At 35.0% G+C, this 27,459-nt stretch overlaps 1 protein-coding gene and 1 long non-coding RNA gene across 4 annotated transcripts; one reads left to right on the forward strand and one right to left on the reverse strand.

Annotated features, from left to right (window-relative positions):
* The first annotated feature begins 4,748 nt into the window (after positions 1-4,748).
* Positions 4,749-9,598, forward strand: LOC123681303. Its single transcript, XR_006747680.1, has 2 exons — positions 4,749-4,967; positions 9,186-9,598. It is a non-coding gene; the product is annotated as an uncharacterized LOC123681303 (long non-coding RNA).
* On the reverse strand, positions 9,580-27,425 carry LOC123681298. 3 transcript variants are annotated; one of them, XM_045619620.1, is made up of 16 exons: positions 27,341-27,425; positions 24,180-27,159; positions 23,731-24,034; positions 22,660-23,435; positions 22,417-22,587; positions 21,465-21,605; positions 20,947-21,180; positions 20,359-20,433; positions 20,164-20,301; positions 19,817-19,948; positions 17,165-19,762; positions 16,442-16,816; positions 13,988-14,637; positions 11,078-11,300; positions 9,888-10,069; positions 9,580-9,739 (listed from the first exon to the last, which is right to left on the reverse strand). In XM_045619620.1, exons 2-16 carry the CDS (start codon positions 27,145-27,147, stop codon positions 9,671-9,673), a joined length of 9,036 nt encoding a protein of 3,011 aa, XP_045475576.1. In that variant the 5' UTR covers positions 27,148-27,159; positions 27,341-27,425; the 3' UTR covers positions 9,580-9,670. The 3 variants fall into 3 exon arrangements, with proteins under 3 accessions (XP_045475576.1, XP_045475575.1, XP_045475577.1); XM_045619619.1 differs by having other exon boundaries at positions 27,225-27,400; XM_045619621.1 differs by lacking the exon at positions 27,341-27,425 and having other exon boundaries at positions 24,180-26,993; positions 27,056-27,157.
* Between the last annotated feature and the right edge of the window lie 34 nt (positions 27,426-27,459).

The following is a 27,459-nucleotide window of genomic DNA, read 5'->3' on the forward strand; positions in this document are numbered from 1 at the left end:
TCCCATTCAGCGAAGTTGATGTAAAAACGCCCAGTATATAACGCAGGTATTCTCTCAGTTTCAGGAACCAAAGTGGTTTACGTACGTACTATTCCAACTTTTATATCTCAAAGAAGTTCTTCTTTACGATATTTCGATCCCAATGGAGATTTCTATTGTTTAATCCCAAGGGAAGGTTGTACTTCTTGATATTTTTCATTCCCAAGAGAGGTTTCTGTTGTTTCAATCCCACAGGAGGTGTGCATTGGGAAAATGAACAACAATATTAGAATATGTTAACCTGAATTTACAACTCCTTCTCGGATTTCGAAAAAAAGAACTACTGTTTCAAAATTAATCAATTCGTCCTGGTGAGATTATTACTTGTTGAATGCAAATATTCATGTCAACACTTACCGAGAATCCCGACACAATACTCGGCGATAAATTAAATTCTAAATCTCAAATTAAACTGGTAATGACTGAAAACTAAAACAAAGGTCCGAATGTTTCCTGAGGTCTCGATAATTATTGAAAATTTTTCAAAAAATTCTCTCTGTTTCTTTCTCTAGATACGCGCATCCGTTGATGCTCCATCGGCGACCATTCACACACGACGAATTGACAAACCACATCGACAAACTTTGAAATTTCCAGTAGCATAACATGAATTGAAGCGTGCATCATCGTTGCAGATTCTACTAAAAAAGTGCCTGTGGGAAGTTTTTGTTCCATGTTGATAGCACCAATAATAAAGAAGTTATGAAAACTAATAATTTCACGCCATTTTCAATTTTTCCCTTATAGCTTGAAAACAGTTAATTTATCAGGTTGCGGTTTTCACCAAAATAATTCAGTCAAAAATCGAGCCCGAATATGTGCCATTCATTTTTTTCTAGCTCAAAAGGGTTTTGAGATCCCCCCACTAGACAACGAATTTGGGACACTCGATTCACAAATAATGCTATGGTCCCTAAGTGCACAAATGCATGAAAAGAACGCTTCAAAGCTCTTGATATCAAATCAGTGCTTTTCTCGATTTTTTATTGCTTTCTTATTAATAAATGAATTAAACTTGTTCAAAAATGTTCAATAGTCTAAAATCACGAATATATAAAGCCGCGCTGAAATGAGAGCCCCCCCTGCATATAACTCATGGTTATTCAGGCTATTAGTAGCTACTTACTTGTTACCCATTGGTGTTCTCATAACCCAAGCCGAACCTGGGATCATTCAGAGGTCAATTGGTAAATAAAATTACGGTATAGCACTATTCATGAATCGGTAAAAAACACTTCTCGTCATGAGGGAAATTTTTAACCATTACTTGCGTCTCACCACCGGAAATACTGTTTTTAATGAGGAAGTCTTATTTAACAAATCTTTTCAACGCCGTATGGACGTGGTTTTCTTTAATTGACGAAAGTGCTCTGGACGTCAACCGTTTATTGGGGAAAAGTAGGTGTCCAATGTGGGAATTTTCAGTTAAATTGATTCAGTCAACGCTCTGAAGTCGGCGCATTTCGAAAATAAGTCACGAATACACGAAGAAGAAAAAATCATCAAGCGACGGGAAAAATGAATAAATTAATAAATATACGAATAGATTACTTTTAAATTAATAAATTCGTAAATAATTAATCGAATAAGGAATAAGCAAATAAAATTGTAAAAACCTATAAAAAGAAAGAATATATACAGAAAATATAATTTAATTGTTTATTGTTTTCAATAAGGAATGTTCAATTCAAAAATATGTGGAGACTATACATCATAAAATTGTATTTTGTTTTTTTCCGACTCTCCTAGACCTTTGTCAGGCCTCTAAAAACCTCAGAGCTAGTGCGAGTGTGGGGAAAAATTTTTGTTTTCTGTGTAGGCTTTATTACTGTGTCCCATCGGCACAGTTTATAATTGCTTATGCGAATGGTTAAACTCATAGACTTATTATCCTTGATACGTCTATGGTTAAACTATATCTGAGAAATTTTCAATGATTATATCATTTGTAACTGGTTAATAGAAATGAGTTTATGAATTTGATATTCAAACTCTTCAATAAGTTTCATAATGGCGCCGACTGAGTCGAAAAGAAAAAATATGTTTGAATAGATAAGAGGCAATGTTAACATTTTTTTTGTTTGTTTTTTTTTTGGAAGTGTTATTCAATCAGAATTATTCCCAGAAGAATTGAGTATTGAAATGATAATTAATAGATTTTAACTCAACGCCTGAAGTTGAGAAAGTATATAAAATATATTATTTAACTTTGGTCAATAAATTGCGTCTTTTGTTGTATATTATTTAAGCATTAAGTGTAGTTTGAGTGATAACATTTCTAGAAAAATTAATGGATAGAAAAATCATGGATTTCATGGCAAGAATAAATTTTCAACGAAAAACTCAATAAATATTATCGAACAACCACTATACAGTGTGTTTCCAAATTAGACGTGAACCTTGAAGGAGGTGTTAGTATCACTTATTTGCTATCGATTGAGCCATATTTATTTATAACCAATAATCAACAGTTTACGAGCCATTTGAGTTCTTGTGATTTTCAAAAAATTTCTCATCTTACTTCGTTTTTTGTCGATTTTCTCTATGTTGAGCAAGTTCACTTTAAATTTTGGAGTATTTTAGTCAGAAAAGGATAAGATATGTATAAAAAAAGCAAAACTATTCTGTATTAGATGTTGAATAAGAAAAAGTTTGAATTGAAAGTTGGTACATATCTGAAGAAAAAAATAGTAAATTTCTAATATAAATTTGCCTGCAACTTTCGAATTCCCCAATTTATATATGACAAAATCATTTTAAAAACTTGCCAAATTCCTTCTTTATTTCCTAAAAGAATTTTCGTTCGAATACAGACACTAGTTTTGTTTCAACAATTTTGATTTGAAAGGGGAAAGAAGCAAAGAATGGAAGTAATGAATACAATATTTTTTTATTGCAATTAAAATCAAAATTTCAGTAGAAAATGTATTCATGAATTATATTTGAAATGACCTTCACCATTATTCCTTGTACAAGCATGTGCTTTCTTTCTTATTCTAAATCTTCTCGTCAACGTAGAGAAAATTGACGAAAAATGAAGTAGGGTGCTTTTGAAAATCACAAGAACTCAAATATCTCATAAACTGAAAACACTAAATATGGCTCAAACGGCAGCAAATGAAACACCCTGTATATTTCCTTGATATATGGCTTTGGGTGACTGTTTTCTCCAATATTGAATATTGAATAATGAAATTCAATGAAAAATACATCTTTTGAGTTTCAATGAGTAGGTTATTTTCAGTTTTTTTTCGCATTGAAAAATATGAAATTTTGGATTGGGACCTGTAATATTTTGAGAAAAAAAATTCAACTTTCCTGAAATTTTTTTTCAAGTTTTAACGTTACACTTTTATTTGAATTCATTTGCTTGAAATTTGGTAGAAAATAGGTTGCACTAATGCTTTGATCCTCCTAGTTAGAGAACATGATCCATCAATTTAAAAGGCTAAAAACCGAGAAGTAAAATTGAAAAACTCATTTCTCGAAAGATTGGCGACCTATAAATATGAAATTGAAAATAATTATTCCTACAATTATTCTGAATACAGTATCTTTTACTGATAAATCCTAGTATCGATTTCTGATTGAATCGATATGGGTTCAAGTCCCGCAGCGTAATATTTATATATAAATTTTCTTCATTCGAGTTGAGATATTCCATAATATGAAAGGTAAAATTATCAGATTAGTATCACTTTTTTATCATTTCTTCGAGTTACTCCGTACTGTAAAACATTAAATATATAATATGAAATTATGGACTGTGATTTCAAGACGATACTAATGCATAATATTATATATCAGAGAACCACATTGCTAGGAGTATTTCTGGCATGATGCTACAATAGAATAATAACGTATACAAAGGAAATAATCTCTTAATAATTTAACTTAAATTAACGCAGGGATGTGGGCTTCACATATAAAGTCAATTGACTCTTATTAACGGACAGTTACATGACAGCTTACGCGGTATGTGTTCCGAAAATACGTGGTGTACTTTTTGGAAGAATTGTGTTAAGGTGTACCTGATTTTGAAGATTCACGTAAGTAACGATTTAGTTTCTCAACAAACAGAAAATAATTGTAGGTTTTCCGCTCTTATTAATGTATTTATGATAAAGAAGGTAATGCAGCATATTTACTAATTTCAATGTGAAAATTTAAGTTCTTCATATATCTTATTTTTAAAATTTTCCATCTGCATTATTTGCTTCAGAATTTAAGTTCTTGAAATGATAAATCCCATTCATAAAAGGGAAATGTTTGAGGCACTGTTTCAGCATTCTGAAATGGAGAAATTAGAAAAATCTGTTTAATAAATCCGAATTTGGTTTTCAGGCATTCAAATAAATAATAATCAGTTCAATATTAAATGAATAGAAATAATAAACAACTAAAACACCAAGTTTTTCTCTTCAGAGTTACTGATTCAATGAATAAATGAAAATATTCAAGTTCAATTATATCTCTTAGTTCTGTTGGACCTTCAGGAACCAAAGTTGCTATCTGAATCATCGATACAATCAAGTTCAACAAAATTTATTTGTCTAATAAACGATATGTCTTATTTTACTTTCAAGATAATAACTTCAGGATTTATTATTGAATTTCTCATTCAATTTAATCTTGTATGACCCATGGCCTTAGCTATAAGAGATAAAAGTAGGTATTCCGTCAACTGGAAGAGATATGCAGAACAGTCAATGTTTGTGTACTTTGGGAATAGGACATTCAGAGATTAACAAAATTAAAGTGGCGACTTGATCAAAATTTTCGAATGAAAGTGTTATTGTGTGAATATAATTAATTGAAGATGCTGATGCAGTGAAGACGTATTATGCTTGCATGCTTCTTCTATCTGTTTATCTAACACCCATTCAGATTTGAAAAGGATTGGGGAAAAATCAAAGAAAAATCCGAAGGTTTGAAACTTCTACATTTCAATCATTATCAATATTTTTGTGTGTAAAAATTCTGTATTTTGAAAATAATTAATCGAAAGTATTGAGATGATTCTTTTTTGTGTTCGGTTTAGATAAATATTTTTGCGAACCTTATCTTTATAAATATTGAACAACTTATTGGAAAAACAAGTTAATTACATATTTGAGGATATTTTGGAACTTAAAAAGAAAATAAAATTTCTGGAATTTTCGAGATCTTTACATTATCGGTTTCATATTAATGAAAATAACATAGTCTACTTTTATAAAATAACGAAATATCTATACCATATTGCTGCTTTTCAATCAACAGTTGAAACCATGTAGGTATGTATTCCAAGACTGAGAATACATTTTTAAATAACTATACCTAAATGAACACAACATTTTTTACAGTAGAATTCATCTTCTAATATTTTTGTATTTGTATATTTTCGATTTTTTTCAACTGAGATAAAAGATAAACCTCGGCGTTCAAACTCCACATAATGATATTCATTTTTAATTTTTTAATATATGAAACATCCGATCTTCATAACGTAGTATAGGGGTATATTAATATACGTAGTATAAAAGGTAAGGGCGTATCTGTATAGGGGTACTTTTTACTAATTGTGACTAAGCTCTCCACGATACATAAATGAAACGTGCCATGAGTCACATTCGCTCTTAATTGTATCTTTAATTAACTCTGTGTCGGAGCCAATCTCATAATTGAATGAAAATCGGTCAAGTACGATGATGTGTTGTGGAAGTAGCTGAGTTTTACGGGTTTTTTAAGTATTTGTAATATCTTTAGGAAGTTCAACTACTTCGGGATGAAATATATAGGATTTTCCTAAATTACTCGTTATTTTCGGTTTTTTGCATCATTCTTGTCACAAAATTTCATATGTAGTTATCAAAGAACTGAACTGAGTAATTCGCATCGAAAAATTGTCTGGCTGTGTTGCACAATTTATTGTGTTTCATTCAAATTGCAATTTATTTGTGAAGAGATCAGTTTTGAATTGACCATATCTACAGGATGTTCCTAAATTGGAGGTACAAACGAATATGACCGATTCCTCGGATCATTTGAAAAAAATGTCCTATAAACATGCAAATTAATTTTTTTTTTCAAGTTTTTTTTTCATATCATCTTCCCTTCACAAGATATATAACTTTAATTTGGCATAGATACTCCAAATTAACGTTTTCATTATTTGAATGCAAATCTACAGAGTGATATTTTTTTGGAATAGTGCCTGCTTCTTTCCACCATAACTTTTTTTTTTATGGATACTGTGATACAAAACAAGCATTCTGCCTATAGTGTTCACTATTCTTCTCTCGAGTGCTTCTATTATACTCAAAAGTTGTGAACAAATTGTACTCTACATGTTTGAATGTATTTTGTTTTGATTCAATGATAATGAAAAAAAAAATGAGTACCACACCTTTTGGTTTCTTGTGTTTTTGTCGTATTTGCTACCGATTTCAAGAAAAAACTTCAAAACATTTTCTAGTAATCCTCAGGAAAATACAAATTGATGTAAAGATCCAGTTAGTAAGCTGTAATAAATAAATTAATCATGGGTTTTGGTACTTATTTACCCAATCTGTAGCTAAGATAAAGACAATAAAGATTCGATAAATTGGTATAATATTTGTACGACTTTTTCTTCTTGAAATTATCCAAGGAATCTCCCATTTCCTTTTGTACCTCCAATTTAGGAACACACGGTATACTCCGAAATGTAGAGAAAAGCTCTAACATCATCAATGGAAAGAGTTTGTTTTTTATTTATTTTATAATTAATTTTATTATATTTATAATAATAAATCACTACAACCAAAAAAATGCATAATTAAGTTTTTAATTACATAAATCGTATACCTTTGGCTCGGCTGCCCTAATCATAACTATAAAAAATTTCATCGAATTTCGGAACGTATAACCTTGGGATCAAATAACGCAGTGTAATATTGTATGTTTTTTCTTTCTTATTTAAATACCCATTGAAATATAAATAACCAACTGATAGTTGCAATGTAACCTAAGATAATCTATTTTGAGTTTTGGAATCAGAACAATTTCAAGAAATGAAATAAGAATTTATACTCAATCTTTGTTTTGGATTTACATAATTATTAAGTTTGTTTTTCAAATATAAACATTTGGAAACTTTTCAGAAAAAGTGCACCTCTATTGGTGATGACCTGAATCCCAACCCTTCAAAATTTCATAAAAAATCATGAAAAGATAAACAGGTAATAAAATATCATCTCATATATCCTACATATATTTATCTAGTTCCTTTTGAATATTTGATTAGGAAAAATTAATCTATAGGACTTCAACTTGTAAGCGAATTTATAACCTGTGATCTGAGGAAATAATTCAATAACTTTCCCAATAGTTACGGCACTATAATATGATTCCTGAAATTCAGACTATCATAGTAAGTCATTTTCAAACTATATTATCTGACCTTATTCTGATTTACGCATACGGTACGAGAAGCGCATATTTAAAAGAGCTGAAATTTCTATGGAACTATTTATGTCCCAACTCGAATATCCATACTAAATTTCATCAAAATCAGAAAAGTAGAACGCGAAATATTCAAGTCCCGGTAATTTCAAGTTTACGCATGAGCAATACGCGTCTTTTACTGCAATTAGTTAAGGGACCATCAACGTCATAAGTCGAATATCCATACAAAATTTCATCAAAATCGGAGAAGTAGAACGAGAAATATGAGGATTCTGAGAAATTTCACGCTTGCGCAAGCTCAACGCTATGTTTATTACATATTTACAGATATACTTCTTTGGAACATAACTTATGTTCCAACTTTTCATAGATGAAGGAGAATGTTTTGTCCTGAGTTGGTTTTTTTGGTTCTTGTCAAATTAACTAAGCGCATCCTGTATTTGGAAAATCTGAAAGTCATTACCATCTACGACCCAAACAGGATCCCCAAATATATTTTGATCAAAATCAGATAAGAATTGTAGAAGTTACAATATTTTGTAGATTTGTGTTGTTAGCGGTGGTCCTAAAATCTTTTGAAATCGACAACCAAAATATGTTTTCATCCAAAATTACAAGCTGTTAACATACTTCACTCAAATGCTTCCTATTAATTGACGATTCTACCTCGTCGCTTACTACTAATTGCATGTTTAAAACCAACAGATGATGAGACCGTAAAAAATACATAACTTTTGACGAACAAGAACCCTACAGAAACTTTAATGCTCCGAAAAACGTATGATATGCGGAATTTCGTCGAGTTTATAGAGTAGAATCGACAATTGGTAGACAGACGTTTTAATTTAGTAGAGGTCGAATCACTTAACCCTTGAAAGTATCAGTGAATGAACATTCAATTCAGTAGGTATTACAGTTTTATAAGAGGTGAGATCCCCTATTACGTGTACGATCATGTCCGTCCAATTAGTTGAGAAAAGTGATGATTTAGTTCCTGGTGGATGCATGCAAGTACCTCTACACATTTTCTCATGTTTACCTGTACTGTAAACATACATATTTAGTGGTCAATAACTTTGCGATTTTATTTGTATGACCACAACAGCAAAATGTGCGTGTGGATATAATTTATTCTGATTTGCCTTAAGCTTTATCATTTTTAATTCAATGAGTGTGTTGTGAATAAAGTATTAACGTGAAATCTTATGCAAAATTCATTCATCATGCATTCATTATTTCATAGAAAACAATGTGGCCATTGCTAGCTAGGACTCCCTACATATGTAGTTTTCAACATATTTTTTAAAGGTTTTTTCTTTTCATTCCTTCGATATGAATTTTCACTTTGTAGTTCATTAAATTGAAGATTGAATCAGAAAAAAATTCGATACTATTTTATTTCAATATTGCGATTGTTATTGTGAATACTATTTTTTATATTTTTGGAGTTTATTGATATAATTCTTGAAATAAGAAAGACCGTAGAAAACCATAGTACTCTTAACTTTTTTTTTATGAAGAATTGGTGTTTTTAAAAATATTCATTACATCTTTATGTAGATCAATTTCTTCAACACTCTTTTAGTTTTTTTTTTTTCATACATTTTTGCCTTCAACTATAACAAATTTTAAAAAACGGATGAACATCGAACATATCAATGTTTCAAATGTATAATTAGTTAATTCAATTTGAATGTTAGCGATTTTTTTTGTTTCAGCTTTCCACCGAATGGGGTAATCTAAAAATTAAATATTGATCTGTCCTGTTACTAAGTACTAGTGCCGCAGGAGTACATTAGACCTCCTGCTGCTCAAGTGCTTATCAATGGGAACAGTTTATCCAACAACGAATCATCTCAAAGCAGCGATTCGGACATTCAATTGGGCGACATGAAGATTATAAGTGCTATAAATGTATAGTAGGGGCAATTTTTTGTAGATGAGTGCCATGAAGGGAGAATTTTTTATATATTAATTCTCGAGAGTTCACAAAATTTTATATTTCAATAAACAACAAAAATTTTCGTTTGTTTCTTTGAAATTATTATTTTATTTAGTTGTAGTAGTAGATGGCAGGTGGATCTTTGTGAGATTTCAATTGAAACAGTAAAATACAAAATAATTTTTTTTATTTTGGCAAACATTATAAATATAATCATTCATCAAAAAGATATATTATATAAATATTTATAAATTGAGTTTATTAAAAAGATACAACTTTCACGTTGAGAGGAATGTCAACATTACCCCTAAGAGTACTCCTTTGTAATCTCTAAAAAAAAAAACAAATGGTCATACACATATATATGATAATATCCACACAAATGAACAAAAATTGGGGAATTTAATTTCATGGTAATATTTGTCAAATTATAATTTGATTAATATATAAAGATAATAATAAATTAAAATATATTTACCCTAGTGAAAGTATTGGCAAGAAGCCTATTTGCTTCCTTCAGTCTTTTTTCTTTGTGTAAATTCTTTTTGCTTTTAACCTCCGTCAAATGGAGATAATGTCGTTTAGTCAAATCTTTCATTTCTTTGAAATTTTTGAACACTCTTGGCCGATATTTTTTTGGAGACTCGTTCAATTCAATATCTGAAATTATGTGAGAATAAGGATAGCAAGCATCCTAAGATTAGACTAAGATGCATAGAATCCCTGGTGTGTGTACTGATTTGATTTTGTTTCAGACTTTTTGAGATATCCATCTGTTGCTTTGGTCTTCTGCTTCATCAGAGTTCTGTAAGGTGACGCTCTTCAGAAATTTTCGAATTCCCGCTTTCTGCCTGGCGCCGTTTGAAATAGTTATTTATAATACAAGTGCAGGAGGCATTGATATTCTTCCACGAGTTCAAAATTCAAAAACGAGCCACGAAGTGGCGAGTTTTAGAATGAACGAGTGGTAGAATGAGCCTTCTGTACGAGTATTATACATTATTTTCTCTAATTCATTGCATTTTCATTGAAATTAATGAAATATTTCCATAAATATCATTTGGTGATTTTTGCATTGAAAAATGTTGGTTGGCAGAACTGATTTCTTTAAGGCAAATTGATGAATTGACAGATAAAGCCGTGGCGGAAAGTTCGGAGTACCAACATATAATAATAAAATATAACCATGAAAACTGTGCGTTTCTGATATATTCTCGCACGATTTTGTTCTACAAGATGTGGAAGAATGAACGGAATAACCACAGAATTAGAGAAATGAAATACTGATTTCAGACTTCACAAACTTTCACCATAAATTAAAATTCAGTTCCTATCGAATTTTTAATGAAATGAATGGAATATAATGACAGAGTATAGAAGCACACTATAGGAACTATAGTTCCTATACTGTGATAGAAGATTGTTACGAGCATAGAATATGAAATATTATTGTTCTAAACTCAAAGACGAGAATCGAGAGAAATGTCAAATATAAACGATGTATGCGCCATCTGACACAGACGTGATCTTTCGAAATCAAGTAGATATAAATCTGAAAAATCTCCCGTTTTGTCTGAAGGTTTCACAGGTACATACCAGGTTTTCTATGCATTTTAGATTAGATTAAAATTTAAAAGGTATAAATATAATTGAATGCAATATACTTACCAAAAACACAATACGTATTCGCCTGGTAACCACAAGGTTTAGGAATATTGCTCTCACTACAAACTTCGTTTTTCCTTTTCTGCTTCAAATAATTAATTTTGTCTATGAAATTCAACTTTCTGTTTTCAGAATTTTCTTCCCTTTGGTAAGTAGCATCCCTCAAAATGCGACGTCTTCGCTCTGCCCTGGCTACAAACTCAGGCTTCATTGTACACAAATAATTCTGAAAAACGCAAATAAGGAAAAGATAAAACATTGGAAAGATTAACAACATGAATTATTGAATTATAGATACAACATTATTTTATATAGAAACCCAAAAGTTGATAAATTCCATAAAATAGAACCAATGCTCTCCTAGGGCATGTGAAATTTGAAGGTTTCTGCAACAGGAACTTCTGTACAAGTAGGACCGTTTTACCATGAATTTATGGTCTAGTGTGCCCACATCAAAGCTGTTCTCGTCATTGATCGTCGTAGTTCCAGAGTTCTAATAAACTCCAGTATCTGGGATGGCTTCAAGTAGGTTAATTCTTTACTTTTACAAGTCTCTCATCCAAAGCATTTTTTGCGTTGGCTAGCAATGGCGGGGCATTCCATCACCAGATGTTAGGGAGTTTCTTCCTTCTCCTCACAGAACCTGCACTCGTATTTTTCTGCTAGACCATGAGGTATTACCTGAGACAGCAATGCTCTATAAGAAATCCAGTGAGGAGGTCTAGCATATCCTTGTTAAAATACTTCTTAGATCTCGCAGTGTCAAAGTTTCGAAGAAACTTTTTGGAATTATCCAAACCAGGAAGATTCAGCCAGAATGTTTCTCTTCTCTTTCGCTTTTTTCCTTCTCCTGAAACTCTTCCTTGTTGGTATATTTACCTATACCACAAAAAGATTCTGGGCCAATGAGAGGAGTAAATGTTGCTTTTCTGACAAGTGCGTTGATCTCTTCATTTCCTTCAATTCCCGTGTGACCGGGATCCCAGATTAAACAGACCTTGTTATTCTTGTCTATTTCGTCCAGTTTTCTTCGGCACATCAATACCATCCATATGTGAGCTCAAGGCTTTGATTGCAGCCTGACTGTCAGAATGTATCGCTATATCACATTTCTGATAGTTTTTAAGTAGGTATATTTCCACACATATTTCTATTGCAAGTATCTCTATCTGAAAGACACTTGGAAAGCAGCTTAACAGTAGTAGTGTCTTAAGTTTGATGTGTCAAAGGTTTGGAGAGAACTTCGAAACCATCATGACGACTGCTATTTTTATGTCATAGCGTAGTTTAAAAAGTAAAAAAAAAGAAATATAATATGGTTCAATTCCTATTTGTCATTCTTCTACCATGAAGGCGAAATATGAAACTTGCAATAGTTTTGAACGAATCGAATACGTAGAATATCACTGGGCATTTTGTGTTGATTTAAAAATGATTGACAGCAAAGCGGTTATACAAAATATACTTGTTTTTTATGTCTATGGGATAGAAGAGCTAAAAATGAACACTGGATTAACAGAAATTGGCCATCAAGTGATGTTATGATTCAAGGAATACAAAACGTAATGGTTGCGAAAAGATAAAAATATCCGTTTTTGATGCTATTAGTTAAAGTTTTAAATCAAGATGAAAATTGTTTCGGGTGTTTGTCAGGTAAATTTTCCGGGATTAACACGGTAAAAACTAAATGGTGGTACATTGCTTTCCTGAAAACTTGGGCAATTTCACTGAAGGGGGAAAGATTCCAACAGGACATTAAACTTTGGGAAATCTATATCAAGGACTATGGGATATCCACATGTTGGTCGACTATTGTAGTAGCCTTCAGCGAAACTACCCTACTAAACTCCATGTTAGAAAGTCATATAAAAGGAATTTTTTAAGTATGAAGTGACTAATGTATATATGAATTTTTTAATAAATATTTGAATTCATTTATTTCTGCTAATAAATACCTAAATCCATGTTTTTTTTTCAAATCTGGCAATAGTAATATCCTTGTATAAAGAATAGAATATTTTTCTTTAATTCTGTGGTTATTCCGTTCATTCTTCCACATCTTGTAGAACAAAATCGTGCGAGAATATATCAGAAACGCACAGTTTTCATGGTTATTCTTTATTATTATATGTTGGTACTCCGAACTTTCCGCCATGGCTTTATCTGTCAATTCATCAATTTGCCTTAAAGAAATCAGTTCTGCCAACCAACATTTTTCAATGCAAAAATCACTAAATGATATTTATGGAGATATTTCATTAATTTCAACAACAAATGCAATTAATTAGAGAAAATAATGTATAATACTCGTTCAGAAGGCTCATTCTACCACTCGTTCATTCAAAAACTATTATAAATAACTATTACACAATGGTATAGTATACCCGAAGTCACTTGAAGGAAGCTAGAATATTTCGATTATACAAGGGTTGTCCAAGTTTTCAGAAATTCCTTTGGGAGCAGTGAATATATTGCCGAACAATGTTTAAAAATAAACTCTGGTATTTAGTATTTTCATGGACTAGTTCAAGTGACTTTGGATATACTATAATAGTTATTACGTGAAATATACTCAAGTTGAGAAAAGAAATGCTAAATGTAGTATACCTCAAAATATAGACCTCATAGACGAAATTGAAGGGCTTTTTCGGATTCTGCATCCAAAAATTAAGCAAGAACAGCTTACAAAATGTCTGTAGGCCTGTATAATTCAAAAGAAAAGCATTCTTACGAGAGTCAAAAGTTAAAACTACATATATACACAGAATTACTTTTGTGGTAAGGTAAGCCACTTGCTAGTGCAGAACCCATTACTTCATCAGAGATGAATAACACTGATATGAAGCAGGAAAAGGCTAATTTGCCTAACTGCAAAACAGATAGGAGTTCAAAGAGTAAGGTTTAGTAACTTACCTGAATGGAAGGGCAGCTTGTATACTTCTTAGCACCACGCCCTTCACCATTCTTGTTCTTTCTACTACAAGCACCTTTACAATTAGGAACTTTTACTGTAACTTCCGGTAGGCAGTTTTCGCTGGCTTCCTCTTCTTCTTCCCCACAATAAGAATCGAAATCACTTTCTCCCTCCTCCTCGCAATGTTTATTTGGACACTCGTCTTCTAATTTCAAGAAGTATGCGCACCCGTTTTTGTATTTTTTCGGCAACTTACATTTACACCCACATTTCTTGCAGCACTTGCAGTTTTGTAACACTTCGCAGTATTGCTGGTATACGTCCAAACGTTCAAGCTCGGTTAGGGTTTGTTTGAACATACATAAATCGTCTCGATTCACCAAGCTGTAGCACATACAAGAGTGCAGAGGATTGGAATATGGGTGGGGGTAGAAATTTTTTTGGTTGACCTCCTGGCATGGGTCGCATAAGGGAATTTTGTTTATGAGATTCTTCAGGATTTTTTCTTTCTTACAGCAAATGCAAGACATGAAACTGCCAGAACCCGAATCAGTGCTTGATGAGAAGTTGGAGCTGGATTTCTTGCATTGGCACATATTTTCCTTGTCCTGTTGGGTTTCCCCGCATTTACAAGAAACCCCAGTGTTTTCTGAAAGGATATAATGAAAAAATGTGACAACAATCGTCTTCAATTGCATAATGGACTGAGAGTGATTCTTCAACAAGTTTATGCCTATTATTCAATTTAAAATAAACTTTTGTTAATAGGATATGACGCATATGCGAGATTATTTCTAGATGAGAAAAATTTTAATAGAATCATGCAACGAGGTGGATGGAATTATAGATAAACTGAACCAGAAACTAAGTAGTGTCAACTGATTAAATAAATTTTTAATTCTATTATCTCGAATTTTTGATTTAATCTTAATTTATTATTTTTTTATCAAGTTGTTTCTACTTATGGAACAAATATTATCTTTTACCAATACATTTAAAGTTATTCCTCTGCAGGCATCAGCACCAAGTTATTGTATTAGCTAGCTTTCAATTTGCAATGTTTAGTTGAGAACAAAATAATTTTACACATACTACCAGACCACAAAGCATACCAAACTGTGATAAGTTTCAGATGCAATGTTTTCTTTAAACTCTCCTAGCTCAAATATAAACATTCAATATTCGAAGTGGGTTTTTACTTCTTGTTGACCAAGTACATACAGTGGTGCTCTAATATTGTGTAAGGCACCATATTTACTAAATCTCATATGTCACCTTTGAACTGTCATAACATCAGACTAGATTAAAGGGGGTCCCAGTACTCCCATTGCACTGTGACCTTATAGTCTGTTGTGCCCACATCAGAGCTTTTCTTGCCATTACGTGATCTACATCGCCTTCCAGTTACAGAGTTCTAATGAACTCCAGTATATCGTAGTATATCAAGGAGACCATTTTTCACTTCTATAAGTTTCTTGTCCAAAGCTTTTTTGAGTTGGCTTGCGATGGAGAGGTATTCCGTTACCATGTGATCCGGAGATTCTACTTCCTCCCCACAGAATCTGCTCTCGTCGTTTTATGCTACAAGTCTATTGAGGAGCTTCCTGGAGTGACAATGCCCTGTAAAGAATCCAGTGGGGAGGTGTAGCATATTCTTGTTAAGATTCAGATACTTCTTAGATCTCGCAGTGCCAGAGTTGCGAAGAAACTTTTTGGAATGATCCAACCCAGAATGATTCCGCCAGTGTTTCTATTTTGGTTTTTTCTACTACTGTACTCTACTGCTCTTTCTAGTAGTCTACACTCTTTCTAGTTTGTCTATACCACAAAAAGGTTTTGAGTCAATAAAAGGAGCTTGTGGTCCTTTTCCGGCAAATTTATTGGCCTCTTCATTTTCTTTAATTCCCGAGAGACCGGGAACCCAAACTAAAAACTAGACTACTTCTTGTCGTTGAGTTTTCTACGGCACTCCAATACCATATTAGAATCCATGATATGTGAGCTCAATGCTTCGATTACAACCTGATTGTCAGAATGTATCGCTACATATGGCGACAGTATCATAACAAATGGTAAGATAATCAAATCTTGCACTCTTATTGAAACGCCCTCAAGCATTAACTTGAAAAACTGAGATTAACCTGACACAACATAAATTGAGACGGATATCTACAGAGAAATAATATAAAAAAAAGATAACAAATATGTTTTGTTCCACTTTCAGAAAAAATCATGCAGAATACAAAGCAAACCAAACGTACAAAGAATTTCAGGGGATTGTTTTTATTGGGACATGTTATCTTTACATCATTCCAATACACTCAAAGTTTTCAGTTTCAAGTAATCTAATTCGAATCTCACAGAGGCGGTTTTTTGTTCTTGAAATCATAGATTGTGAGATTCCAAAGATATATCGCAGCTCCAAAACCATATCAATACTTTTCATTTCCTACCTTTGCAGTTGCACTGTATATTGGCATCTTCCTTGGGTTCCGTTTGGCATGTGCATTGTATGAATGCGGGATACTGGATGTATTTCTCTTCGTGAGTGGCTGTCTGGTTGCATTTACATGTTTCCATGCTGCACCCACATTTCTTCTGTTGCGTTGATTGGGTCTGCTTTGCTTGGGCTGGATTTTCAGTAGTGCACAAATAAAGTTGGACATTTGTTTGGTGGCTGTTAGCGTGGTCTGGGGAGGGTATGTTTGGTGAACCAGAGGACATTGAGGGGACCTCATCTTGGGTTTGCAGTTCTCTGCTAGAATCTTCCGATCTGCTGGACGTTTTGCTATTGGCCTGGGGTTCTTGAAGAGGTGATTTAGTAGTGACTGAAATAGAGAAGAGATATACAACGATTTATCCTAAAAATGTTTTAAAATTATGAAATATATCTCTAAAAGAAAATTTAGCACAAGAATGAACATATGGAACATAACAATAAACATCATTAGCAACATCATAAACAACAGTAGTACCTTCATTAAGAGGAATAAATACATAGGTAACCTATAATATGGATGAAGCTGCAAGTCTGAAACGCAGTTTGAGAGTGGAAGTTTTGAAATCGGGTATCTAAAATACCACACAAAGCTTCCTCTACCAATAGTGGTTTGTGTATTTAATTTATAAATATTTCACCAGTCTAACAAAGCGATGATATGAAAAAGTAACTTTACTTGAAATTGGCATGAGTAAAGGTTCGTTCTCTTGCGCATCATCATCAGCGTCACTGGATCTACGTCTGCTCTTATCTTTCCGCTTACGATCCTTCTTGCTACCAGGACAAGGTTTTGGAGGGTAGGCGGGGCATGGTTTGTCCCCGCCACCAGGACAGGGCTTAGGCTTTGCCGGACAGGAAGGTTTCTTCGACGGACAAATCAGAGACGATTCCGACGAATTATCTTTAGACGATTCTTTGCGACCAGGACAGGGCTTTGGAGGGTAGGCGGGGCATGGTTTGTCCCCGGCACCAGGACAGGGCTTGGGCTTGGCCGGACACGAAGGTTTCTTCGACGGACAAGTCAGTGACGATTCCGACGAATTATCTCTAGGCGATTTTTTGCGACCAGGACAGGGCTTTGGAGGGTAGGATGGACAGGGTTTATTCGAAGCACCGGGACAGGGCCGAGGTTTCGCTGGACAAGACGTTTTCTTCGACGGACAAGTCAGGGACGATTCCGACGAATTCTCTTCTTGGTCCTCTGCTTTAGGCTTCAAAGGCTTGCAGGGATATTCTAGGGATTCGCAGGATCTGGACTCATCTGGAGGAACACAACATGAAGGAGTTGGCGAAGAATCGTCCTCTTGGTCGTCGCAAGGTTTGCAAAGTAATTTGGAGTCGGACTTTTTTGCATTGGGATCTTTCCGTTTGCATTGGTTGCATACCGGGCAACTCGGAGGAGTTAAGGTAGCACAAGGAGGGATGCCACATAATTCACATGGGACGTGTATTGAGCCGGGAGGCTCGGAGGGAGGCTCCTTATTCTGAAAAGGGGATTCATCGTCTTCGCTCTCCGATGAAGGACAGCAAGGAGGCGGAGGACAGCAAGGAGGCGGAGGACAGCAAGGAGGCGGAGGACAACGAGGAGGCGGTGGACAAGGGGGTGGAGGAGGACAACAAGGCGGCGGAGGACAACGAGGAGGCAGTGGACAAGGGGGTGGAGGAGGACAACAAGGCGGCGGAGGACAACGAGGAGGCGGTGGACAAGGGGGTGGAGGAGGACAACAAGGCGGCGGGGGGCAACAACTCCTTATGCAAGTATTCTTAGACCGAAGGGGAAACGGCTTGCAAGACCTGGGGGGGCAGTATCTCGGACAAGGAGGAAAAATCGGAGGTTTGCAGCATTTGCTGCACGGTGGTGGAGGGCAGGGAGGTGGGCACGGAGGAGGACAAGGCCTACAGCAGGGTGGTGGAGGACATGGTTTACAAGGTGGGGGTGGGCAACACTTTGGACAAGGAGGTGGTTTACAGGGAGGCGGGCAGCATTTTTTACAAGGCGGTGGACAAGGAGGAGGCCTACATGGAGGTGGACAGGGAGGAGGTCTGCATGGAGGTGGACAAGGAGGGGGCTGACAGGGAGGAGGTCTGCATGGAGGTGGACAAGGAGGAGGTCTGCACGGAGGAGGTCTGCACGGAGGAGGTCTGCATGGGGGTGGACAAGGAGGAGGCCTGCATTGAGGTGGGCAGGGCGGAGGTCGACAAGGAGGAGGACAGGGGGGAGGTTGACAAGGGGGCGGTCTACAGGGGGGTGGTGGGCAAGGAGGAGGGCAGGGCGGAGGTTGACAAGGGGGCGGTCTACATGGGGGTGGTGGGCAAGGAGGAGGGCAGGGCGGAGGTTGACAAGGAGGAGGTCTACATGGGGGTGGTGGGCAAGGCGGTGGTCTGCACGGTGGTGGACAAGGGGGAGGCGGTCTGCATTGTGGTGGGCACGTAGGAGGCGGTCTGCATGATGGTGGACAAGGCGGAGGAGGCGGTCTGCATTGAGGAGATGGACAAGGTGGGGGTGGCGGTCTACATTCTGGTGGGCAAGAAGGAGGTGGTCTACAAGATGGCGGGCAAGTAGGGGGAGGTGGCCTGCATGACGGTGGGCAAGGCGGAGGAGGCGGTCGGCATTGAGGAGAAGGGCAAGGTGGGGGAGGTGGTCTACATTGAGGAGATGGACAAGGAGGTGGAGGTGGTCTACATGATGGTGGACAAGGCGGAGGAGGTGGTCTACATGATGGTGGGCAAGGCGGAGGAGGTGGTCTGCATTGAGGAGATGGACAAGGAGGTGGAGGTGGTCTACATGATGGTGGACAAGGAGGTGGGGGTGGTCTACATGATGGTGGACAAGGCGGAGGAGGGGGCCGGAATTGAGGAGGACAAGGAGGTGGTCTGCATGACGGTGGACATTGAGGAGGAGGTGGTCGGTATTGGGGAGGTGGACAAGGAGGTGGTCTGCACGAAGGTGGGCAAGGTGGAGGTGGTGGGGGGCAAGGGGGAGTTTGAGATCGGCAGGTACAAGAATTTTGGGAAGGCTGTGATGCTTGATTGGAGACAATACAGATCCGAGGGTAGCTAGTTCTAGACGACCGTTTGGCTTCGTTATCGATGTCATTGTCTGAGCATTGAATCCCTTGAGGAATCCGGATACATATAAACGAATCAGACGTACCTGGGGAGGCTTGACAGAACGAACGCTTTCGTTCTTGTTGGGCGGATGTATTAACAGATTTACATAACGCTTCCAATACGGATGGGCAGATTTGGAGTTTTTGGTCACTGCCGGTTCGTCCTGTAAAATAGAAATGTCTTCGATATGCGTTTCAAAATTGTACTTCGCGCTCACTTCTAGGTGTTGCGCATTGGCATTCGGAATCGGATTTTCCTTTTTGCATGTTCTTATACTTCGTCGGTGTGATGCAAATTATATTCCCCGATGATATACTCTGCATTGAATCGTCTGTATTATCGAGTTCATCTGAAACGAAATATAAGTTCGCTGTTATTGGCGTTCATTTAATTTGCATCATCACTGAATCCTGGTGAGAACTCACAAATTATCTCGGTTTTCATTGTGCTGTATTATCCCCAATAAATTGTGAGAAATGGGAGGGTGAATCTTCAATATGACGCCAAATTGTCTTAATGACAGTCGATGGCTGTCTATGTCCGTAAAGGAAATATTGAACGTACCTGTTTTGCGACATTTCTTATCGCATTTCTTTGAACTACGGTTCGATTTAGAATCGGCTGATTTTTTCTTATTCGACTGCGCGTCGGGGCTTTTAGGTTGGCACCACTTGGAATTCATTACTTTCCGTTGTTTACCGTCTGAAAATATCGAAGCTGTGTAGATGGTTTTCATTTAATCGTCGCAATGGGCCTTACTTTCATCTAGGCTAGTTTGAACACCACAGTTTTCGCAAATACAACATTGACAACGAACATTTTTGTCGCCAATCTCTGAAAAGCGGATATAATATTCGACAATAGACATGTTTAAGAGGGATTACCACCAAGTGGTTTTTCGCGTATCAGTCCAACTTTGGTACCCATTCATAACCCCTCTGGTGATACTGCGATGACCAAACTTTGTACGGTGTACGAAGTTGTAGATTCACTTCATCTTTCTTTTTTTTAAAGCAAATAAGTAGAGGGCAACTTTCAGGAAATCATAGTTTTACCTCTTTTGTAATGATTTTAGGAATGTTTTTTCACGAATATTTTAAAAATATATCAATGCTTTGTGCAAAGTACATGTAATCAATTTTTTTGCAAAAAACCAAGTTACTAATTTCTTTTCATTCGCAAATTAAAAATATTTACTTTCTTTCATGTAGATTATTGTTTAAGGAAATTATGTGAAAACCCCAAAAAATCGATGATATCTAAGAAGAAATATCCCCGCTTTGAACTGAGCAGCCACGTGGTGGTGTTCCCTCTTAAGCGAGTTACATAAAACGTAAAACTATTTACTCTTTGTTTGGCTGCCGCAATTCATACAAGTGCAGCACTGACAGCTCTTTCTAGACTGCATTTTGTTCACACATTCCGTTCTTATTTCAGAGACGTCCTTGTTAGTAGAACAGTCACTAGGACAAGGTACTGCTTTTGAGACAGACCTCTTCTGTCTAGTTTTAGGGCTAGGGGATGGTGTAGACGTAGAAGAAACGTCACATTTCGAACATGCTTTGCAGCAATGTTTATTTTCTGGGAATGTAGTTTAGGGATTATTCATATTCAAATAGTCAAGGAATGGTCATAAAGACGAGAGATGAATTTAGGACGTATACTTTTTCCGACCAATTTATTTTACTTCAATAGAAACTTTTTTTTTATCATTTTCTGGTTATGGGCAAATTGGTTCCTTGTTTCATTTCAAAGTCATGATAACAGCGTCCTATATCCATTGTTTTGAATCTCAATTAATGAATATATCACAAAAGAAAAGTGAAGAAAAAAAAATTCGTGAAAAAATTTCGGCGCCATCATACTTGCTTGTTGTTGACTCTTTGTTTCGGTCATCTTTTGACATTTCTGCGGCTTCATAGATTCCCTTGAAGACTGCGAACTAGTACTACAAGGACTTGAAAATCTCACTTGACTAGTCTTGCTTACACTCGATTTAGAACAGCCTGAATCAAGAGAAAGTAGGTACCATTTCCCAAATGCGAATTGATTTTGTTTAGATTCAAGGAAGTATTATGAAAACTTCTGAAGATGAAGACATGACAAAAATTACATAGAAAGATCTGCTTATGTGATGCTTAGCGACATTAAAATAAGAACAACCATCAATAGTTGAAACATTTTAATTATTTTATGTGTACATGTTTCATATGGTAACATGAATAAACGATCAAGGATTTGTTGAAAAACATATAGGAAGTAGTGACACCTTCTGTTCTGCACTACCTTCCACATTTTCAACAAGATTATGCCCAATGGGTAGTGGGAGTTTCTTAGGACAACTTTGAACAAAACTGAGTATAATTGTTGCTGTGGCTACTTCGATCTCCGGATCTTTGGCCTCTGGAAAATTACAAGTAGGTGATTATAGACTTTCTTGAAGCTTCAAAAGGAGGTACAGAAAGTCTAGGATACATCAGAAGAATGTTTAGAGGTAGAGGTCCAACATATTTTTATTTTCCTTAGATAACTTTTAAAATATAGCTGCCCAAATTTTGATCGTTTACTTATCTAGGATCATCTTATTTTAATGTCACTGAGTATATTTTTGTTGAATGTTTTATATCCAGACTTTCATGGGCCTTTTCGACCACAAAATTCAACCAAAAGAATTATAGAACAGAAATTCTGTTGTTAGCAGGTTGACACTAACCAGTGATCAGACAAAAGGAAAGATCAAAAGCAAAAAAAAATAGAAGGTGAACAAAAGAAATTTGAGCTAATTCAAAATTATTCATCGCCATTATATCTACTCACTATTGAAATCATTTTCGCGAAACATTGAACGCTGCGCTCTTGAACTATCACTAGACTTCATTTGCTTTTTTTTATCTGGACTACATGGAAGGCAATTGGAAGGCTTGGTTTTGGAAGGCATGCTTGCCTGTACAGCAGCAGCACAATGAGAACAAGGAAAACCCTTCGCAGCTAAAAGCAAATTGTGGGCAACCTGTATATAGCAGTTCACAGCGGAACCCAGTAGTTAATAAAATCACTCACCATGCGAATCTTCCCTATTTTTACCGATCAATTTTGGTTTTTTTGGTACAAACTTGGGACCACAAACACAACGACTCGATTCTCTACCACACTTTTGACAAAACTCTTTTGCAGAAACTTGCACTTTAGATTCTTTGCAGGGTCTTTGTGAAATATTCTTACGGGGACATTCATTCATTTTTGCATTACTCGCATCATCTCTAGTAGCGCATTTGCACTTGCTAGACTCAGCAGGTTCACTAAAAGTCACTCTTTGACAGGTACACTTGAATTCTTTTTGTAAAGTACATTCTAGACAATCTTCGCAAATGTTTTGTTGGGGATTTTTTTTAGATTCCAAGAATATTTCACCGCATACTTTACATATTTTTCTGGTTGATTTCAATCTGGGAGATTGTCGTTTTTCTTGTATTAATTCTTTTCTACAACTCTTACATAAGCATATCCCCTGCATGTCAGAATCCTGTCGAATAAATAATCTTCCACAAGCTTCACACTCTTCGGTGTTCGAAGGTGCAATAGTTTTCCAGTCAGGTTGTGGTACTTCATTGTAACAATTCTGGCATATGCACGTATTTTGATTGTCCCTTGAAGGTTTAAATAGCATTCTACAAGATTTGCAGATTTTGAAGCAGCACTGCAAGTCATCAGATGGCACACGTTCTGGTTCTAAAGGTAAATCAGTACAGCCACAGCATATAGACTCTTCTGAATCACTTGGCATGAACCATCTTCCACAAGCTCGACATACCTTTTTGATTTCAGAGACAAGTCGACTGTTGTAATGAAATATAAAATGTCAGGAAGTTTCATAATGAAAGAAAGCATTCAAGAAACCTTTCATGATTCAATTTGAATAATCTAACCTAACCTTTTATGGTTTAAATAGCATAATTAATTTAATTAGGAAAAAATTTTACGAAAAAGATTTCTCCAAAGCTTCAATTTGAAGACCAAATGCCAAAAGTAAGTTTTGTATGAGATATTGAGTTATAGCTGTTCTTTCTTCCGTACCCTGAGGATCTGTTCTAGGGCTAATAAATTAATCCATTAAATGAAATTATTAATTACCCAGGGCATTCATCTGCTTTAGGTTTTAGCTTCACTTCTGCACCATGATTTTTTGAACAGATCGAGATATCATCCACAATGCCATCACTTTGGTAATTGTATTTTTTCTCACCATTACCATCATAAACCGTTAGATCCAAAAGATTACCATCAGGATCTAACTGAGTTTCTATGGTGTAATAGCCTGGAGTCAGGCAAGCTGACCTCTTCTGTGAATTTTGAATCTCTCTTGTTTTATTACAATTACACCTTCCATTTGTAGCCGAACATTGGCAAATGAAAACTTCAAAACTCTTTGGTAAATCTAGAAGTGAGGAATTAATGATTCAAGGCGATTTTGATCGAACTTTAAGCCTTTACTTTCTCCCTGAAAAACTTTTCCCTCAAAATATTCATAATTGGAAATTAAAAAAAAAATAATTGTGCAATTGAAAAAAAGATAAACTCACCTTTCATGTCATCTACTTTCATCTTCAATAAGGAGGATATAACATCTTTCAGTTGGGAATCTGGTGTCGAATTCTTTGGTTTTTTCTCCAACAACTCCTTCAGTTTTGAGAGGTGTTCGATCTCATTGTTGATCCATGAGATCTGATGATGACGTTCGTTTTTAACCACATTTAACAAATAATCCCCCTGACCTTTCAAATCAATCTGATCCCTATTTTCTAATATTTTTTCTGATATCGTTTTAGAAGTTCTCCAATTTTTAGTACCGATCTTTCCTTCAGAAGAAATTGGCCGATACTCTTTGTCTTGAACAGGATTGAATTCTAATCTACTTGTAGGGTTTGAAGCACTTTTTGGAATTTCCTTTGTGGTTTCTTCATTTTTTCTTGAATTTTTTTGTTTTGATATGAGATTTTGGTTTTCATTCTGGGTAAAGAATCCATTATTAGATAAAATCAGGTCATTCGGAGATAATGAAGAAGATTTTGTTGAATCCACTTTTGTTTCGGGAGTTATAGGCGCTTTGGCAATTGGTACTGTAATTGGGGGATTTCTATATACATCTAAATTGGTCAAATAGTTTGGAGTTTCCTTTGTAATATCATCATTTTTTCTTGAATTTTTTTGTTTTGATATGAGATTTTGGCATTCATTCTGGTTAAAGACTCCATTATTAGATAAAATTATGTCATTCGGAGATAATGAGCGCGATTTTGTTGAATCCACTTTTGTTTCGGGAGTTATAGGGGCTTTGGCAATTGGTACCGTAATTGGGTGATTACTAATTACATCTAAATTGGTCAAATAGTTTCTATTCAAAAAATTTGTATTTTTCATTCTAGTCAAGTCATCTATTTTAGACATTGTATTATAACCCGGTTTTTCCATTTTACTTTTATGCATCACATATATTGGCTCGGTAGCAGGATACCAAGGTAAATTGTCCATTAATCTGGTTGCACCCTGATGTTTTATTGGTTGAAATTTAGTTTTATTTACAAATTTCTGCTCACTAGAAGTTTTCTTTGGCATAAATAAATCTGAATTAGTACTATCATCAGAGTATCTTGAATTAACTATTTTCTGCACAATTTTTTTGATGTAATGTTTTTTTGTTGCTTGATCATACTTTTTTGATTTTAATAATTTTTGAAGGATATCAATACTTCTTTTTATATCAGTATTTAAATTCTTAGAGTAATTTAATGATATCATCTCTGTCAGAATCATTTCTTCAGATGGAAACTCTTTAGCTGAGGTTGCTGCTCTATCTCCAAAGTCAGATGATTCAGAATTCCTAATTGATAATTTTATTTCACCTGAAGAGTGGCTAGAAGTAGTCAAACTACTGGTTTCAGTACTATCAATATATTTATTTTCTTGACATATCGTCACTGGTTTATTTATTTTCTTTATTTTTTCATGTTTGAACTCTCTAATATTACATATTGTTTTCCTACTTCTAACAGCTTTTTTACTAGCTTCATAATCAGTTTGGGTTGATTTAGAATTGGGTTCTTTCAAGAAATCTTCAATTGTTCGTCCAATATCTTTAGAACAATTTGAATTATCATTTGAATAATTAGGGCATTCCGATGCTTGTAATTTATACCTATCAGAGCCAGATAAATGTTCAACAATTTCTTCCTTTGATTCATCAACAGCTTTTATATATTCTATTTTTTGAGTAGGCACCTTACATGGATTTAAGCGATGGGATACTTCATTTTCAAACTTGGAGCTTTCTGTTTGTACACATTTTGATGATTTATCTGATGAGAAACTTGTTTGAACAATTTTATTAATGCTTTTTTTACCTTCAAGAGAAATGCACTCAACAGAAATGGGTTTGGTAATACATAAATTAATCTTTTTCATTAATTTATCTGATTTTTTTTTCAATTCTTCTCTAATATCATTCATATTCGATGTATTTATCTTTTCAGGAGATGGACATTCTTCCACAATCTGTTTTTCAGATACATCAAAAAGTTTGTTATTATTTAAATTTCTTTTTGTTTTTACAGGCATTGGTGTGACTGTATAACCATCATGTTTTTTCAAGCTTTTCAAAGATTCCTTTGAGCTAGATTCTTCATGCGGTGTTGAATATGCAACAGGACAACCAATTTTCCTTTTTAAGGAGAAATCACTACTTGAGGAAGATTTTTTACTCATTTTACCTTTCTTATTTTCATGTGATGAAGAACTTGAAATACTTGGTTCTTTGGAAATTGAAGATGTATGATTTTCTTTACTTGCGCCACTTGAATTTTCAGAAGATATATTATTTCCTCTACTTGTGCCACTTGAACTATCAGGAGTTTCATTATTTCCTCCACTTGAATTTTTAGAAGATACATTCCTTTCTTTGTTTATACTACTTGAATTTTCAGAAGAAAATGTCAGTTGGTGATACTTTTTTCTCAATTCTTGTATATTATCAGTAACTGATTTTTCAGGAGTAACTTTTAGAAGAATATTATTACTAACAGATAAGTTATTGGTCAATAAATTTGGAAATGAAGCACTTTTTCTGGTGGAAAACTTGTAAGAATTTTTATAACCTATGTCTGCTCCATTATCCCATTCTATTTTATTAGATGCCACACTACTTGAACGAGAAACATTCTTTTCTTCAATTTCTTCTGGTTCTGGTTCACTTATCAAATTGATTTCTATATCAAGGGATGTAGAAGTATTCATATTTTGTGGAGAATCACATGTCACTTCAGAATTTTGCTTTTCATTATCCTGAACGCCCTCAATCGCCGACATCACAGCAGATTTTGGTTTTTCTGGGGAAATACTATCTGGAACATTAAAATCTGTAATCTTTTTCTCAGCAACTGAAGCTTCTGGTCCAGTGAAGTACTTGATTAAATCTGGATTCTGGGAATATTTTTTATAATATTCTAAAACTTTGTTGGCTTCAGTTTCTGCTTTAGTTTCTTTTGTAGGATCCATCCAGAATGTGCACTAGCGGAAAATTATGAATAATAATATTTATATATCAATATATGAAATTTATCCAGATAATGTACCTCTACTACAACATATCTCCATTCAAATTCCAAAAAATGAATGAATTCTTGTAAATTTCGACCAACTTCGAAATTAATATTTTAAGAGTCGAAAAAGTAGTAAAACTAATCCTCACTTTGTTCTTAATGATATAAGACTCCAATTAAATACTATCCCCTTATTTTGATGGAAAGCTGAAATTTTGTTTATTATTAACTGTCAGTGAAATTTAAATGTTCACCATAGAAACGAAAT

Source organism: Harmonia axyridis, chromosome 5 (genome assembly GCF_914767665.1).
Source record: "Harmonia axyridis chromosome 5, icHarAxyr1.1, whole genome shotgun sequence".
NCBI classification, from domain to species: domain Eukaryota; kingdom Metazoa; phylum Arthropoda; class Insecta; order Coleoptera; family Coccinellidae; genus Harmonia; species Harmonia axyridis.